A 17686-nucleotide genomic window follows, 5' to 3' on the forward strand; every position below is an offset into this window, starting at 1 on the left:
CCTCATTCATCTGCCATTATCATTATTATCATCAACCATTTCATTATAATTACCTCATTCATCTGCCATTATCATTATTATCATCAACCATTTCATTATAATTACCTCATTCATCTGCGGGAGACAAGGCTACCTGGCGGGGACTCACAGGCTTGGCACAGGCAAAGCAAAGGCGAGACATCGTGATGATAGTTAGATCGAAACTGATAAAGTGATTTGACGACGACTTGAATTGAAGAGTTAAACGTACCGTCACGTAATCGCTTCTGAGTACGCGACAAGATAGGAAATGGAGTAGGAAGAGCAATGCTGTGTATATTAGGGATAATGCGTGTTATATTGTGTCATAAAATGTATTGTTCTAAGAAAGTTGAATAGAAGTGTGTGGACAATGCTCTGTTTATCCAGTGAAGCCAGACAATGACTAAAGGCCTTGTGGGAATTTGATGTTGATTTAGTTCCATGAAAGGTTCTATTCTTGCCAAAAATGTTTAGAACAAAAGAAAAAAAACATGATAAATTTCCAGATTACCACAAAATTCGCAATTAGGTGACATGTGTCTTACCATAATAGCCTACTTATGTTAGATCTTAACTTAGTTTTGCCTAATCTAAGCCGGGGGTAATTTTATGATCTGTTTAGAGCGTCCGAAAAAAATTGTTTTCCTAACAGGTTTGTTTAAAATCTGTCTTAAATTATTAGAACTATCCTCCCAAATTTTGTCCCACGTCTGATCTATAGCTACATTGATAAGTGAATAGGCTTCAGTTTTGGTAAGTCTGACATCGATGTCAGTTACGTTATGACCAAGAGCTTCCCTAGCTAACCTATCAGCAGTTTCGTTACCTGGAATATCTGATATGAGCTCTGTAAATATTCAAGAGTGTGTTTTATTAGAGCCTAGATTGTTGCCAGTAACATATAAAAGTGTGTTAAGGGCCTTTTCTCATCTTTCCTTAATGTATTGGATACGTCGTCTCGATGATAGTTTAGAAGTTGGCATTTGATATATGCCTACAGAAAATTTTGCTGGCGATATCAATTATTCTTAACCAAGATAATTGAATATTATTTATTAAAGGTCCTTTTATTGTAATATCTAATGACAATATTTAATTCCTGAAAACAAATATAAAGAGTTATAATAATGTAAACATTGTATATTTACATGATTAGGTATGAAAAACATGACTACATGTATTAAGTATTATTTGTTGGGAAATAACAACTGCATTTCTTTCATGTATGGTATGAAACAGTATACGTGTCCCATCATAAGATTATTCAAACCACGACACTAGGCCCACACACAACACGCATCGGAGTACCGAACTTATCTAACTATTATCATTCTTCTCAGATATTTTCAAAATCAAAGGCTCCTAGGACCGACAACTTGAGATATGTTCTACACAAAAACCATATTCCAAACTATTGGACACTCGTAGTAACGTATAAAGCATATTCAAACAAGGTAAACTGATTTACATTATTTACCTGTAATTGTGCGTCTCTCTTGCCTACAAATTGCTATGCTGAAACAGGAAACTGATTTTTGAATGAATGGATAATATTTTGAATTGAATTAAATGTCCAAAAAGATACATATATATTTAGTTACTGGGTTTAATGATTACATTTCGCGTGTGATCCACGTTTTCTCGAACCGGTCCTAACAAATATCGAAACAGTCACTATTTGTTTTCGATTATATGGAAAATCATGTAACGACAATCAAAAATGTTCAACGTCGAGCAACAAACTATTATAACCCATTACCAGTTACATTGTAGGTCGAACGCACATTCAATGTTATACCCGAAACAAACCAATTAAGGTATCCCTGCATCGTTGTTTAATTATCGTTCTTTAAACATTATTAGCGTGTGCTATTTTAAATTTGAATTTAGAAGAATATAATTACTTTTGTAAATCTTGAAATATTCAATCCACGTTGTGTAACACTTTGAATGAAGTTTCTACTTGTATCGTGCACACATACATTATCAAAAGGAAGCTATCAATCCTCAAAAATCTCGCCTCCATGGTGTGTAGGTATGGGGCCTCTGTAAATAGAACGTTTTGGGTCTGATCTGTACTCGTTTTAGATATCGTCCTGGTAATGAGCTTCTAATTTCTGTCAGTAACAGCATGTCTTAGTTCTATTCAGAAGTCGCTGATGGTGTAAGTCTGTGTTATCTGACCTTGACCTTGAAGGTACATGTTTATGTTGACCTTGACCTCGAAGGTACATGTTTGTGTAAAACGAATGATTCATTCTAACCCCATAACGGGACATAGGTTCCTCTTATCTCTCGTGTTCCAATTATATACGGTTTAGTCTAATTCACGAAAAAATGTTTTTATTGTATATGACTGATATTTTTGTTTGAAAAAAAAAAAATGTGATTAGAAACGTTTTTGTCAATACACATACACACATACTTGTTTTACAACTGTCTTGGTAGGTTTTCATTCTTTGAAATCAAATTTTATATAAAACATGCGGCAAAATAAAACCTGTGTCGTTGCAACCAGAATACAAATCAAATTTTGGACCCCAAAAATTGTATGAAAAGAAACATACAGATGTTTGAATTTACTTTGTTCATAAATACTACGTATGGACACTGTATATATGTGTGCTACGGGACTCATTTCTCATTAACCTTAGACCTGTTTAATAGTTAACATTTAACAGCGAGTTCTGAACCCTTGTAAGTGTGTTCGTCTCAAAAGAATCGCGTAGACGGTTTTAAACCCGATTTATGCTTTAGGCACTGTGAGATATACCCTGTTTGTGCTGAAGTGGATCTACGTGGTTATCCTCGAACTAGATAGAATTTCGTACGAAGAGACATTTTAGCCGATATTTGCTCCTGATTTTAGAATATCAGTGTAGGTAAAACGTCTGGGTCATAATGGACTTTATCCTCGTAACTGAATACAGCCAGGACTTGCTGGTTGTGATACACTGGGTAGGACTTGCTGGTTGTGTGGGATGTCTCCATACACTGGGTAGGACTTGCTGGTTGTGTGGGATGTCTCGATACACTGGGTACGACTTTCTTTTTGTGTGGGAAGACTCGATACACTGGGTAGGACTTGCTTTTTGTGTGGGAAGTCTCGATACACTGGGTAGGACTTGCTGGTTGTGTGGGATGTCTCCATACACTGGGTACAACTTGCTGGTTGTGTGGGATGTGTCGATACACTGGGTAGGACTAGCTGGTTGTGTTGGATGTCTCCATACACTGGGTACGACTTGCTGGTTGTGTGGGATGTCCCGATACATTGGGTAGGACTAGCTGGTTGTGTGGGATGTCTCCATACACTGGGTAAGACATGCTGGTTGTGTAGGATGTCTCAATATACTGGGTAAGACTTGCTGGTTGTGTGGAATGTCTCGATATACTGGGTAGGACTTGCTGGTTGTGTAGGATGTCTCGATATACTGGGTAGGACTTGCTGGTTGTGTAGGATGTCTCGATATACTGGGTAGGACTTGCTGGTGTGTAGGATGTCTCGATAACTGGGTAGGACTTGCTGGTTGTGTAGGATGTCTCGATACACTGGGTAGGACTTGCTGGTTGTGTGGGATGTCTCGATACACTGGGTAGGACTTGCTGGTTGTGTGGGATGTCTCGATACACTGGGTAGGACTTGCTGGTTGTGTGGGATGTCTCGATACACTGGGTAGGACGTGCTGGTTGTGTGGGATGTCTCGATACACTGGGTAGGACTTGCTGGTTGTGTGGGATGTCTCGATACACTGGGTAGGACTTGCTGGTTGTGTGGGATGTCTCGATATACTAGGGAGGACGTGCTGGTTGTGTGGGATGTCTCGCTATATACTGGGTAAGACTTGCTGGTTGTGTGGGATGTCTCGATACACTGAGTAGGACTTGCTGGTTGTGTGGGATGTCTGGATACACTGGGTAGGACTTGCTGGTTGTGTGGGATGTCTCGATACACTGGGTAGGACTTGCTGGTTGTGTGGGATGTCTCGATACACTGGGTAGGACTTGCTGGTTGTGTGGGATGTCTCGATACACTGGGTAGGACTTGCTGGTTGTGTGGGATGTCTCGATACACTGGGTAGGACTTGCTGGTTGTGTGGGATGTCTCGATACACTGGGTAGGACTTGCTGGTTGTGTGGGATGTCTCGATACACTGGGTAGGACTTGCTGGTTGTGTGGGATGTCTCGATACACTGGGTAGGACTTGCTGGTTGTGTGGGATGTCTCGATACACTGGGTAGGACTTGCTGGTTGTGTGGGATGTCTCGATATGTCTCGATACACTGGGTAGGACTTGCTGGTTGTGTGGGATGTCTCCATACACTGGGTAGGACTTGCTGGTTGTGTGGGATGTCTCGATACACTGGGTAGGACTTGCTGGTTGTGTGGGATGTCTCCATACACTGGGTAGGACTTGCTGGTTGTGTGGGATGTCTCCATACACTGGGTAGGACTTGCTGGTTGTGTGGGATGTCTCGATACACTGGGTAGGACGCGCTGGTTGTGTGGGATGTCTCCATATACTGGGTAAGACTTGCTGGTTGTGTGGGATGTCTCAATATACTGGGTAGGACTTGCTGGTTGTGTAGGATGTCTCGATATACTGGGTAAGACTTGCTGGTTGTGTGGGATGTCTCGATATACTGGGTAGGACTTGCTGGTTGTGTGGGATGTCTCGATACACTGGGTAGGACTTGCTGGTTGTGTGTAGGATGTCTCGATATACTGGGTAGGACTTGCTGGTGTGTGTGGGATGTCTCGATACACTGGGTAGGACTTGCTGGTTGTGTAGGATGTCTCGATACACTGGGTAGGACTTGCTGGTTGTGTGTGGATGTCTCGATATACTGGGTAGGACTTGCTGGTTGTGTAGGATGTCTCGATATACTGGGTAGGACTTGCTGGTTGTGTAGGATGTCTCGATATACTGGGTAGGACTTGCTGGTGGTGTAGGATGTCTCGATATACTGGGTAGGACTTGCTGGTGTGTAGGATGTCTCGATATACTGGGTAGGACTTGCTGGTTGTTTGGGATGCCTCGATATATACTGGGTAAGACCTTCTGGTTGTGTGGGATGTCTCGATACACTGGGTAGGACTTGCTGGTTGTGTGGGATGTCTCGCTATATACTGGGTAAGACTTGCTGGTTGTGTAGAATGTCTCGATATACTGGGTAGGACTTGCTGGTTGTGTAGGATGTCTCGATATACTGGGTAAGACTTGCTGGTTGTGTGGGATGTCTCGATACACTGGGTAAGACTTGCTGGTTGTGTGGGATGTCTCGATACACTGGGTAGGACTTGCTGGTTGTGTGGGATGTCTCGATACACTGGGTAAGACTTGCTGGTTGTGTAGGATGTCTCGATATACTGGGTAGGACTTGCTGGTTGTGTAGGATGTCTCGATATACTGGGTAGGACTTGCTGGTGGTGTAGGATGTCTCGATATACTGGGTAGGACTTGCTGGTTGTTTGGGATGCCTCGCTATATACTGGGTAAGACCTTCTGGTTGTGTGGGATGTCTCGATACACTGGGTAGGACTTGCTGGTTGTGTGGAATGTCTCCATACACTGGGTAAGACTTGCTGGTTCTGTGTGGGAAGTCTCCATACACTGGGTAGGACTTGCTGGTTGTGTGGGATGTCTCCATACACTGGGTAGGACTTGCTGGTTGGTTGTGTGGGATGTCTTCATACACTGGGTAGGACTTGCTGGTTGTGTGGGATGTCTCCATACACTGGGTAAGACGTGCTAGCTGTGTATGATGTCTCGATATACTGGGTAAGACTTGCTGGTTGTGTGTGGGATATCTCCATACACTGGGTAAGACTTGCTGGTTGTGTGGAATGTCTCCATACACTGGGTAGGACTTGCTGGTTGTGTGGGATGTCTCCATACACTGGGTAGGACTTGCTGGTTGTGTGGGATGCCTCCATACACTGGGTAGGACTTGCTGGTTGTGTGGGATGTCTCCATACACTTGGTAATACTTGCTGGTTGTGTGGGATGTCTCCATACAATGGGTAAGACTTGCTAGTTGTGTGTGGAATGTCTCCATACACTGGGTAAGACTTGCTAGTTGTGTGTGGGATGTCTCCATACACTGGGTAGGACTTGCTGGTTGTGTGGGATGTCTCCATACACTGGGTAGGACTTGCTGGTTGTGTGGGATGTCTCCATACACTGGGTAGGACTTGCTGGTTGTGTGGGATGTCTCCATACACTGGGTAGGACTTGCTGGTTGTGTGGGATGTCTCCATACACTGGGTAGGACTTGCTGGTTGTGTGGGATGTCTCCATACACTGGGTAGGACTTGCTGGTTGTGTGGGATGTCTCGGTACACTGGGTAGGACTTGCTGGTTGTGTGGGATGTCTCGGTACACTGGGTAGGACTTGCTTGTTGGGGGTAGGTTAGCCCAGGTTAGATATGTTCTCATATTTCCAAAGGCATGTGTCGATACAGTGGAACTTCCTTGTTGGGGTAGGTCAGTGAAAAGGCATGTAGCTTTCTTTGTATTATATTGCTAAATACCTATGCAATCACCAGCTGTCTTATACTTGTCTGCTGATGTCGAAAATAAAAACATAAATCGTCAAGGCTCTTGATCTGGAGCTTTGTTCATGTGTGTGTCGCCGAATTTACTACCACATGTGTGGATTTACATGGACATGGATTTTTTTTGTCACATTGATTTTATTTCTAAACTAAGAATAACATCATCTTACCAAAATAAATTAAGTAAATTTAGCCTATATTTACTATAATATTTAAATGGTCCAAATAAGTTACAAGGATACATAACACCAACGACTATATGTTGGAGACTTGACAATCATACCCAGTATCCACCTAGACAGAAGTAACCGCTGCACAGTATTTATTTTCTCATTAACTTCGTTTAAAGGTACTAGACTAGGGTTCCCCATATACACACTTGGAATTCTAGTATTGTACAACATATTTGTTCATTTGTAAAAAAAATAGTGCATTTAAAGATTAAGGCGTGCATTACTATTATGTCACTTGATATTTATTCATTGCGTCACTGATCATACACATATATACTGTAAGATTTTTCGGATGACGACATTTGAAATAATTACGGTCGCCATATTGACATACAGGAAATAAGAGGTAAGGTTTTTTATGCCAAACTGTTTGTTTGCGATTCGACATGGCTGCACAGTCGCCAGTCAGTAGATGTAGTCGACATGAAGGAATGTTCGCATTCGTGTGTGAAACGTGTGATGACAAACTAATCTGTATGACATGTGTTACCGACGATCACAATGGCCACCGTTTGGGGGACTTAAATAAATTCGAAGAGAAACATAAACGAGACATACAGCAGTGTGTTGACAAACTGTCGGAAACTGACATTCCAAATGTCGAGGAGGCCATTCGTAAATGCGACACGAAATATGGAATGTACCAAAAACGTATAGACGCCATTAAGCTTCAAGGTAAAGAATTAAAAGGCAGCATAGACGATGTCATTGATTTCATGGTAACCAAGTGTGCTGAAGTCGAGAACATTAACACGAGCATTTCAGAAGGAAACAAAACTGCATTAATCGAACATCTGAATACCGATCTCAAGCCGAAGTTAGGCAGATACCAGGACATACTGACTTCTGGTACAGTCGAGGACATTACTGATATAGCGCGGGAAATCAGGAGTGCCTCAAACGTATCATCGACCTCCCGAAGTTTGAAGACAGTGGACTTTACACCGGAGAAGATTTCCACTGACCGCCTGGCAGCATCATTGGAAGTATTTTGGTAGATGGTAAGGAGCAGTTGTATAAACCGATCCCAAAAACTACACCTCTATCGGAGTTTGTCCATCCATTCCCGTACAAAACATGTCGTACACTTCCTTCTGGTGACGAGGCTTGCCTATCTAACTGGGACAGTGAAAGCCTGTACCGAGTGGATTTGAAAGGCAAAGTGAAGGAAACGGTCGAGTGTAATGCCAAAGTCCAATCGATGTCCGTATCCCCATCCACAGGTAGGATATGGTTCTGTGTGTGGGATGACAAAACTGTCCGAGAAATCACGTCTGATGGCGCCATTGAAATTCGCTTTAAAGTTAAAAAAACACCATCTTCTCTGTGTATCACCATTAATGACATGGTTGTGGTGGCCATGGTTGGCAGGATACAGCTTTACACACCAGACGGTCAGGAAGTGGAGGCCACAGAATACGGTCCTTGTCGACAGGAGGCCAATTGGCCCCACCACATGGCGTTCTGTCCTAAAACAGGTTACATAGCTGCTGTTGACAGTGACAATATTGACCCGAATAACTACAAGGCATGTAAGACCCCGGGTCAAACATCCCATATCATCATGATGGACAAACGTCTAAATTTGAAGTTCCGGTGTACAGACAAGGGTACGCACGGACCAGAGGGCAGTTCTTACCAATCAGCCCAGTTTTACGATGTCTGTTTTGATGGCGTTGGTGGCCTTCTTGTGACAGACTATTTGACCCGATCAGTACAACTGATTGACTGCGTTACTGGGCACCGTGTGAGGACGGTTTATACATGTATTGATGGTCACATACCACTTACTGCCAGTCTGCACCAAGACGGCAAGTTCTGGATTGGACACGAGGACCAAACGATGAAGATATACAACTACGAATAAACTGTACAAACTCGTAAATCCGTCGTTATAGCTGTTTGATCAGATAGATGTGTTGTTTTGTTGGTGGAATCGATGGACGGAGTTCAAATGGACTAAAGCAGCTAAACTGAAGCAACATATTAAAGGATCAAATGCTGCTGACAAAAAAAGTTGTTTTCATGGTCACAAAAAAAAACCCAACAATTTAACAAAGACACCACTGGACGTAACACTAATTAAGTATTGATACATACCATGCCGTATGTCCAGAAGCAATCATTCATATTCTTTTACATTTTGAAAACTGTTGCCTGCTCGGGAAATTGCCAGAGGTTCGTTGTGAAATGTGATGTTATGAGGAGGTTATCAAAGTGTTAGCGATAGGTGCATGCTTTAGGAGTTAATTATTAAATCACAAAATCCCCAAAAAAATCACATATTTCGGAAAAAAGCAGATATAGAGTAATGGTACAGAATAGTATGTTTACTGAATAATCAAATTGATCGTTATTTTGTCCAGTCTTTTATTTTTTTTTTTTGCACAGAAATTTGTATACAGAGGATCTTCGAAATGGTAAGAGATAGGCCAATGTGCGTGTCATCATATTGTAGGGCATGAGTTGAAGGTTTGGCAGCAGCTGGTGAACAATCCAGTGTGGATCCTTCTAGAAAGCCCAGAGACAAAATATTAGGTCTGTAGCATGCTGACATAAATGGCTACTGAGTTTGTTTATATGCTTTACTTAGACCTATATTTAAGGTCACAGGAGGCAAAAATCCTAAAACTTTAAACCTACTTCTTGTCAAATTTTGAAAGGCCTGGAAACCTGAAATTGGACCTGTAACATGTTGAGATAAAGGACTACCAAGTTTTTTAGTATGAATGACCTTGTCGGTGAAAATGTCTGTCAAATTGTCCAATGAACATTTCTAGTTATAATTACCTATTATGTATTTTCTGAATGAGACTGGCTAGAAACATGGTCATATATCAAGAGTCAATTTGTTTGAGCCATCTGTTCTTAATAAGACTGACATTAAAAATTTTACAACTGAGCTAATTTTTATTTGTTAGCCTTTTTTACATTTGTATATGAATTATTGTCACAAACATGTGTTAATTTGTAAATAATGTCTATATATTTTCAAATAAATAGTGTGGAAATTATATTATACCATTGACTTGTCATTGGTAAATATTCTCCCAGAAAGTGGGAAACCCATCTTTGAGTAAAACAGGAGAGTTCTGACTATGACAGGGCATGAATTAAACAGTGCGATTTCGACTGGAAAATAGTTATAAGTGTTAACAAAACAAGATTGTTGTCTTCAATAATAGTTTATTTACAGCTGAAATCATAGATATCAAATATTTGAAATATCCACATGATGTTTCATACAAAAACAATAAAACAGGTATGTCTCTCCTAATTAAGGGATTCAATACATGAAACAGGGAGAAATCTTTCATCTTTAACAGTATTTCACATTTCATTATATCATTGTTACTTGACAATGAGAAGCATTTTAAATCAATTAACAGGACAATGATAATTAATGGATGAATATTTTTTTGTCTCTTAAACAAGTAAACTCTGAAAAACGATGTTTATACCATGATTTTTTGTTACCAATATTTGGTTTGCTTTTACAAAAATAGGCCTCTGCTAGCCTAGTTACATCATAAACCCCTCCCTGTGTTTGGACCACTGTCTCCTCTCCTTAATCGTACTCTGTGATTATCTAGTTATACCTAGTAGTATAAGTGAATACCAATTATAGGTGTATCTCCTTTGTCTGACATTGAGAAATAAAACTAATATTCACAATCCTGATTTTTTTTTGGTTTTGATTAATTTGATTTTGACCATCATCTAATTGATCATTTCCAGAACAAGGTCATTAAGTTGAATAGAACCGTCTAATGTGAGAGAAAGGAACCTCTCTGCTGCTTTTGCACTGACTGTCCTTAAGGATGGTAACCGTAGCAACATCTTTCCATATCGTCGTTTGTCGTTTGGATGACTTTGGGTCATGTAGTGCCGTAAGATGTCCAACATCTTAGTCTGATAGACTGTTATACTTGTCTTCTCCTTCAGACCAGCAGCATCTGTAATGTATAGTGTTGAATGTCATAACAAAACTTCACCACCTCATGTTCACGGTTATATCAACTATACATATCAATATCAGATTGTTTCCTGAGAAAGAGAGAAATGGTCTGGTCTGTGTTACTGTATCAACAAACTTGCCCAATGACGACACTTTTTATTACAATGCTTTTCAGGAAACTTATCATCGTCGACCAGCCCTAAACCGGCTTGGTGTATTTATAGCTGTGATGGAAGATACTTTCAACATACTTATTTTTGGCCAAACATATTTTAGAGAAAATCTATTCTGAAGAAGTAGGCATATCCTGGAATTCACACATTCTTAATAAGAGTTATTTCAATAGCATACATATGGCATGATCATATATTAGTGCAACATTTCTAAAAAGAACAATAATAAAAATATATACTTTGATGTTCTCATGAAATGTGTTATATATAGGGCAATATTTGTATATACACTGTGTATTGAAATAATTACGGTTTCTTGATGTTGTTTGCAAGAACATTTTAACATGATTTCAATTAAAACAAACAAGTTGTCTTTTACCTGGATAAGTGAGAACAATAGCGTTCATAATGTTGAATTCCACGATGTCCATCTCCATTTCCTTGAGTCTCCGACTGAATTCACTTATGGCTGTCACAAGCTCCTTACCGAATCCCATGCCTTTGGCAACCTCAGTAGGCAGGATAAAGCCGTCTGCAAACTTGATGGATTCATCATAGTCGATAGACCTACAATTACGAGTGTGTAACAGTCTCAGGGGAAAAAAAATAAATAAAATAAAACAATATCAATATCATAAGGTTTTAGAACGGACATGCTCTGAAATGGTTTGCTAGTACATTATCATCTATATTTCCAAAGAAAAAATATGTTGTGTAATCATGCATAGAAAGACAAATACGGTAGTCAGATAAAAAACGGAATAACCAGAGAAAAGAAGACATGTCAGCCTTAATAGAATCTTTCCCTACCTAGAGGGTGTGACAACAAAATCACAGCCCGAGGGGTAATTCATGAACGTCCAACCCGAGGCTTGTCAAGGGTTAGACATTCAGTAATTCCTTCGAGGGTTGTGATTTTGTTGTCACACCCTCATAGTTAGGGAATGATTCTTTTTCTCCCACATACAAAGGAAAAAGAAGAGATAATAGCCTAAACAGAAGCATTTTCACCGTGATGTGAACATGGTCTCATCGTCTGCACATCAATATTGATGACATCATTGACAATGCACACCACGGTCACACCGCATGAAGTCATGACGTCAGGTAATTGTCTTCAGGTTCAATAAGTTAGCGCACGCAATCTGTCATACCCTAGAGGTTGACAGAGAAATCTCCCACGGCTAAAACCGGTGACAAATCAGTGAATGGTGGGAGAAATATCTATCCATCCAGACAGTCAATCCACCACATATTTTCCCTTTATCAAACTTCGGTCAACAGTAATCATATGGCATGAGTTTCTATAGCGAAATCCTACAGTACATATATATACCCACCTGAAGGAAAGCCGCAGAATGTTTAACTCCATAAAGGAGGATTTCAGCAGCGCCATTTGGTCCTCAATGCAAAAATCCTGAAATCCTGGAAATGAAAAATTGAGATCATATAGTAAATATACCTTGATCAAAAATGCAATGCCTGCCTAAGACAATATTAACTTTAGTAAGCTATCATCTGCTACATGAATTATGATAATAATATGACACATAGCTATAAAACCGTTGAGAGAAATTGTAATCATGGACACAGGGACCTGGCACGATTTTTTTAAACTAACAGTATACATATATATATTATAGTATCAAGGGTATGAACTCGGCAGTCGAGAAAAACGGACCTATTTTTTTAAAACCATGATTATTTTAATAAATGGGTTATATACAGTATTGACGGATATCTTACCTTAAAAAGAAATAATTTATCTTTCCATTGAGTGCTTGATGAACAAAATTGGCCAAGTATTGACGAAGTTATGGCTTGATGAATCGAGAAATTTACGAAAAATATGCTAGGTAGACATTTCCCTGTCCGGTCGAAATGTCGTCTCGGCTCTAATGGGCACCTCAAAAACCAAGCCAAAACCACAAAATCTACGCTTGTGGTGGTAAACAGTACCCATAACTGTGTTCATCCACAACCTCCTTTGGAGATGTCATGACCCGTACTTTGTAGAAACTCCATTTAAACATCGTGTAGCTCACTTACTTTAACCGTCACCGCCATGTTCATTTGTTTTCGGAACGCTTCTCGAGTTTATTTACAAGCACAACATTACATAATTTGCATAATGTAGTCACGATATGTAAAGTCGAGAAGCGTTCCGAAAAACAAATGAACATGGCGGTGACGGTTAAAGTAAGTGAGGTACACGATGTTTAAATGGAGTTTCTACAAAGTACGGGTCATGACACCTCCAAAGGAGATTGTGGATGAACACAGTTATGGGTACTGTTTACCACCACAAGCGTAGATTTTGTGATTTTGGCTTGGTTTTTGAGGTACCCATTAGAGCCGAGACGACATTTCGACCGGACAGGGAAATGTCTACCTAGCATATTTTTCGTAAATTTCCCGATTCATCAAGCCATAACTTCGTCAATACTTGGCCAATTTTGTTCATCAAGCACTCAATGGAAAGATAAATTATTTCTCTTTAAGGTAAGATATCCGTCAATGTTGTATATAACCCATTTATTAAAATAATCATGGTTTTAAAAAAATAGGTCCGTTTTTCTCGACCGCCGAGTTCATACCCTTGATACTATAATATATATATGTATACTATTGGTTAAAAAATTTTCGTGCCAGGTCCCTGTGATCATGGAGTATACAGTTTCTCTCCATTAGAATTCCTTTCCAATATTTAGATTTTGTTTTTGTACAAAATTTTTAATTGTTGACTTCCGCTTGACATCGTTTTAATGAACTGAATGATCTGGGAAAATAAGTTCCTTTATGACTTACTTTATAATGATTTAATTCCAAAGACCTGTTAGATCTTATTAAATACTTACCAGGTACTTTCTTTGCCCAGTCGATGATAAACTTGAGTTCAGCATATCCAAACTGCATCATCTCATTGATCCCCATACTCTGTAGCCCTGTAGCACCTGGTAAAGATATCTGAGCATGTTAACAAGTCAATCTAATCCTATTTAATGGTTATGAGAAGAAATTTCCTCTGAAGTGGAGATAACTCAGTAAAACCACTATGTGAAACTAGTTTTACATCAAACTTGTCTGACCACCATACAAAGCTAGTTTTACACCAAACTTGTGTGCTATGTTATAAATTAATTACCAGGTTTTATTAATTATTGTAGTGACATTAAATAGCTTTCATCTAATATACTTGTGTGACAAGCTAGATTCCCTTGATAGCTATATATTTTAAACCTGTGACTGAATTATATATCCAATATCTATTTCGATGTTCACAACATTGATTATTTTCTTACCCCAGTAATTGAATTACTGCTGATTCTAAACTGGTGTCCTTTTGCAATTCTAACGGGTTCATTTTATAGGAAAACATAAATAAATGATGGTAAAATATGATGACACCTAATTAAATAGATATAAGCATGATTTATATTAATTAAAGTGAAATTAATAACTTTGTTTAGAATATGATTCTTTCAACAAATTTTGACAGACAATGCTAATAGTTGATAGATTAAGAATAACTAACCCTATTATTTGATATAATAAAACAAAGGTAATATAAGGCAGATATATATATTAGCCCTGAAATTTATGTACCGTCAAAGTGAGGCATCAGATCAGCCTTGGCCTGAATAAGGCCTTCTATGGTCTGTTCATATATCTCTGATCGGCGATCTGCTTCTGACATAATGGCGAGTCCTCCATCTGTTCCAAATAAAGACTGCATGTCTTCAAGACGAGGACGTTTGTGGCGGTGTTTTCCTCCTGGAGAGCGATCTTCACGCACAGCTGTGGAAAAAATAAATTTTCAAAATTATGAATTTGTACACCTCAAAAAATTGAAACCAGTTTAATTCCAAATTATGACATATAATAATTTGTTTACAACACTTCTTTTAATATTATCATGGAAAAATAATTCTTGTAATAACCATGGGAAGGCAATATTTTCTGAAATAATAGTTATAACAAATTATTATTGATAACAATTATAAGATTAATAAGTTATTTGTACAAGTCACACTAGTTATCAAATGTATTCATCAATATTTCAATCTGATGCCATTTTCTTTTTTTTTTTGGTTTATCAATGATAAAATATTTTAAATCTTACAATCTCACCTTCTCTTTTCATGCCCATCTGTTGACACTTCATGAACCTACAGTACTGACAATTGTTCCGTGTGAATTTGTTGATGTTACAGTTGCCAACGTCTTTACATGAGTACACTAAGTTTTTCTGAACGGTCCGTTTGAAGAAACCCTTGCAGCCCTCGCATGAAAATACAGAATAGTGATAGCCTGAGCCTTTGTCATTACACACAAGGCAGCTCATCATGCCACTCTGTTTTGTGGAGGAATCTAGACGGTCTGTATCAGTGACAGTCTCAATCTGAATCATGTTTTCATTCTGAATGATATTTTCATTTTGAATTATATTTTCATTCTGAATGATGCTCTCGTTCATTGGTTTAAGTGATGACACATAAATTGGAGGTGGTGATTGGTCATTTGGATTTGTTGTCTCCAAATGTTGTTGAGTCGTAAAAACCACATTTCCATCAGGTGCAAAAAGACTGTCTCCGGCTTCACTCATGTGGATGACAACATTTTGCATACGAGGTGTTATAGGGTTGTTAGCACTGGATATCACTCGAGTCTGCTCTATCTGTATATGTGTTGTCTCCGGCAGACTCGAGTTGACGAGCTCCATTCCAATATGCCCAGGACTTAACGGGGTATCTTCATTGTTCTGGTCCATGTTGTTGCCTGACAATGAATTACGAAGAAAACCTGAATTAAAATGGATGTAATAGTTAAATAATTATCAAAAATATCAATTACCATAATATAATATAAGAAAATGGTGGTAATTGTGATGGAAAACTTTTGACTACTTCCAGACAGTATAGGCCTATTGAACATTGAAAACATAATTAAATCATGAACAACTGTGAAAAGCCACCAAGCATTTGCTTTTAATGTGATGCTTATGATACACGCTGTGGTCGATCAGGTATCAGATTGATGTTTATGATATGATGTTAAGGTTAAAATGTAACAAAAAAGGTTTGTGGCCTGTGGTTTGGGCAAATATCCAATCAGGTACACTATCATGATATAAACTTGACCAGCCGCCGATCTTGTAACATTCAAACAGCTATAAGGTCTTCATTTTTACCCCAAACTTAATGAAATTTTGCACATAGATGCATTATAAGAGCGCAGCTCTCTGCACGGCCGAAGGCCGCGTAGAGCGAAGCTCTACTAACCATAACACGTGTGTGAGCATATAGATTCCAATACATTCCAGCACCCCTTGGCCTTGAAATTGTGTCCCACAGGAAAAGTATCGCACCTCCATGTAGGCAGTCATGTTTTAATTCTCGTTATCAGCATGACGGGATTTGAAATTTCTGTACTAGACTAAATGTGTTATCAGTTTACGTTTTAAAATTACTGTAAGTAGTTTTAATGTACACATATACAAGAATAACGCAATAAATGTACTGGTCCAATATATACTGTGTATGTTCTCAAGCGCATGGCACTGTCAGCAGTGACATCACAAAACCTGACGCCAAATATGACTGCACAGATTCGCGCATATTTTTTATTGTATTTGCATCTGATAAAAAAAAGATTGAAGTATATTGAACTATTCTTTTCGGATTATTTTGAATTCTTTCTAACTATCGATAGTATGTACATGTCAGTGAAATATTTTATTGTTAATCTCGTAGAAAAATATAGACAATATAAAGTAATGATGTTATAATCTTTTACTCTTCTGAGGCTTTGCCTTAAATTCATATTAGTATGACAAAAAACATATCTTCTGCTGTCGTTAGATTTTTAAAACATTTTCGATGTTATGAGGTGTTGTCGGTATACCGTCATTGCATACCTCTGTCACTTGATCTATCGTTGACCAGCGCCTGATTTCAGAATATTAAAATCCATATAATTACTTCATTTTTACACCAATCTTCATAACTTGGTAGAAATGTTTATTTTAATGTACTGAATAACATATCCTGTGTTGTCACTAACTTTTCCCCGTATTTAACGTGTTGTCTTTTGTTGTCGTTATTAAGAGAGACCCTTTTACAGCCGTTATATATTTTCAATATGAAAAAAAATCATTTACAAATATGACACCCATTTTTCACTGCTAAATGCCTCTAAAATACACACGGAAAATAATAGCTAGCTTAAACTCTCATGTATAGTTTGGGTACCATAAGGTAAGGTAGGGGAGAGGTCATTGGATTGTAACGCTTTGTTTTCACAAACACAGGGATGGAATCGACTAAACTAGCATACAATGTAGGTTGCTTAGGATCATCATTATGTTGATAGCCAAATTGCAAATAAACAAAGATGAACCTAGTATTATTGTGCGCATGCTTTATCTGACCAAACTTACCATCAATATGTTTTTTCCCCGTTAAAACTTCGTCAACACGACCTAACTTAAAGGGAAGCCATTCTTCCTAGCTTGTAAATAAAGTCAGTGTTTTTCAGACGCTTGACTATTACGATTTAAAAGTCATTCAAACGGAACCACTGGCACCAATTCCGTAAGTATGCGATCGTATGATCAACAAAGTATCAGTATTTTCTTACCCGAAAACAAACTATTTCCAACAAAATTTTATAGAATTCATTTTCAAACAATCATTAGAGTGACTCTGATTTCCAGAGAATAACTTCCGGTTATATGAGCATA

General features: G+C 38.7%; 3 protein-coding genes across 4 annotated transcripts; 1 reads left to right on the forward strand and 2 right to left on the reverse strand.

Moving 5' to 3' along the window:
* Positions 1 to 3367: 3367 nt before the first annotated feature.
* LOC138319534 (paternally-expressed gene 3 protein-like) lies at positions 3368 to 7137 on the reverse strand. The gene is made up of 3 exons (XM_069262684.1): positions 7129 to 7137; positions 5194 to 6420; positions 3368 to 4963 (listed from the first exon to the last, which is right to left on the reverse strand). The coding sequence occupies exons 1-3, from the start codon at positions 7135 to 7137 to the stop codon at positions 3368 to 3370; spliced, it is 2832 nt and encodes a 943-aa protein (XP_069118785.1).
* A 62-nt stretch (positions 7138 to 7199) lies between these two features.
* Positions 7200 to 7811, forward strand: LOC138319535 (uncharacterized). Its single transcript, XM_069262685.1, has one exon. The coding sequence runs from the start codon at positions 7200 to 7202 to the stop codon at positions 7809 to 7811; it is 612 nt and encodes a 203-aa protein (XP_069118786.1).
* A 2139-nt stretch (positions 7812 to 9950) lies between these two features.
* On the reverse strand, positions 9951 to 17670 carry LOC138317763 (steroid hormone receptor ERR2-like). Of its 2 annotated transcripts, none has more exons than XM_069259647.1 (7): positions 17384 to 17670; positions 15076 to 15723; positions 14551 to 14742; positions 13803 to 13898; positions 12285 to 12369; positions 11324 to 11511; positions 9951 to 10769 (listed from the first exon to the last, which is right to left on the reverse strand). In XM_069259647.1, the coding sequence occupies exons 2-7, from the start codon at positions 15713 to 15715 to the stop codon at positions 10534 to 10536; spliced, it is 1437 nt and encodes a 478-aa protein (XP_069115748.1). In that variant the 5' UTR covers positions 15716 to 15723; positions 17384 to 17670; the 3' UTR covers positions 9951 to 10533. The 2 variants fall into 2 exon arrangements, with proteins under 2 accessions (XP_069115748.1, XP_069115747.1); XM_069259646.1 differs by having other exon boundaries at positions 15076 to 15747.
* Between the last annotated feature and the right edge of the window lie 16 nt (positions 17671 to 17686).

This window comes from Argopecten irradians, chromosome 3, assembly GCF_041381155.1.
Source record: "Argopecten irradians isolate NY chromosome 3, Ai_NY, whole genome shotgun sequence".
Taxonomy (NCBI): Eukaryota; Metazoa; Mollusca; class Bivalvia; order Pectinida; family Pectinidae; genus Argopecten; species Argopecten irradians.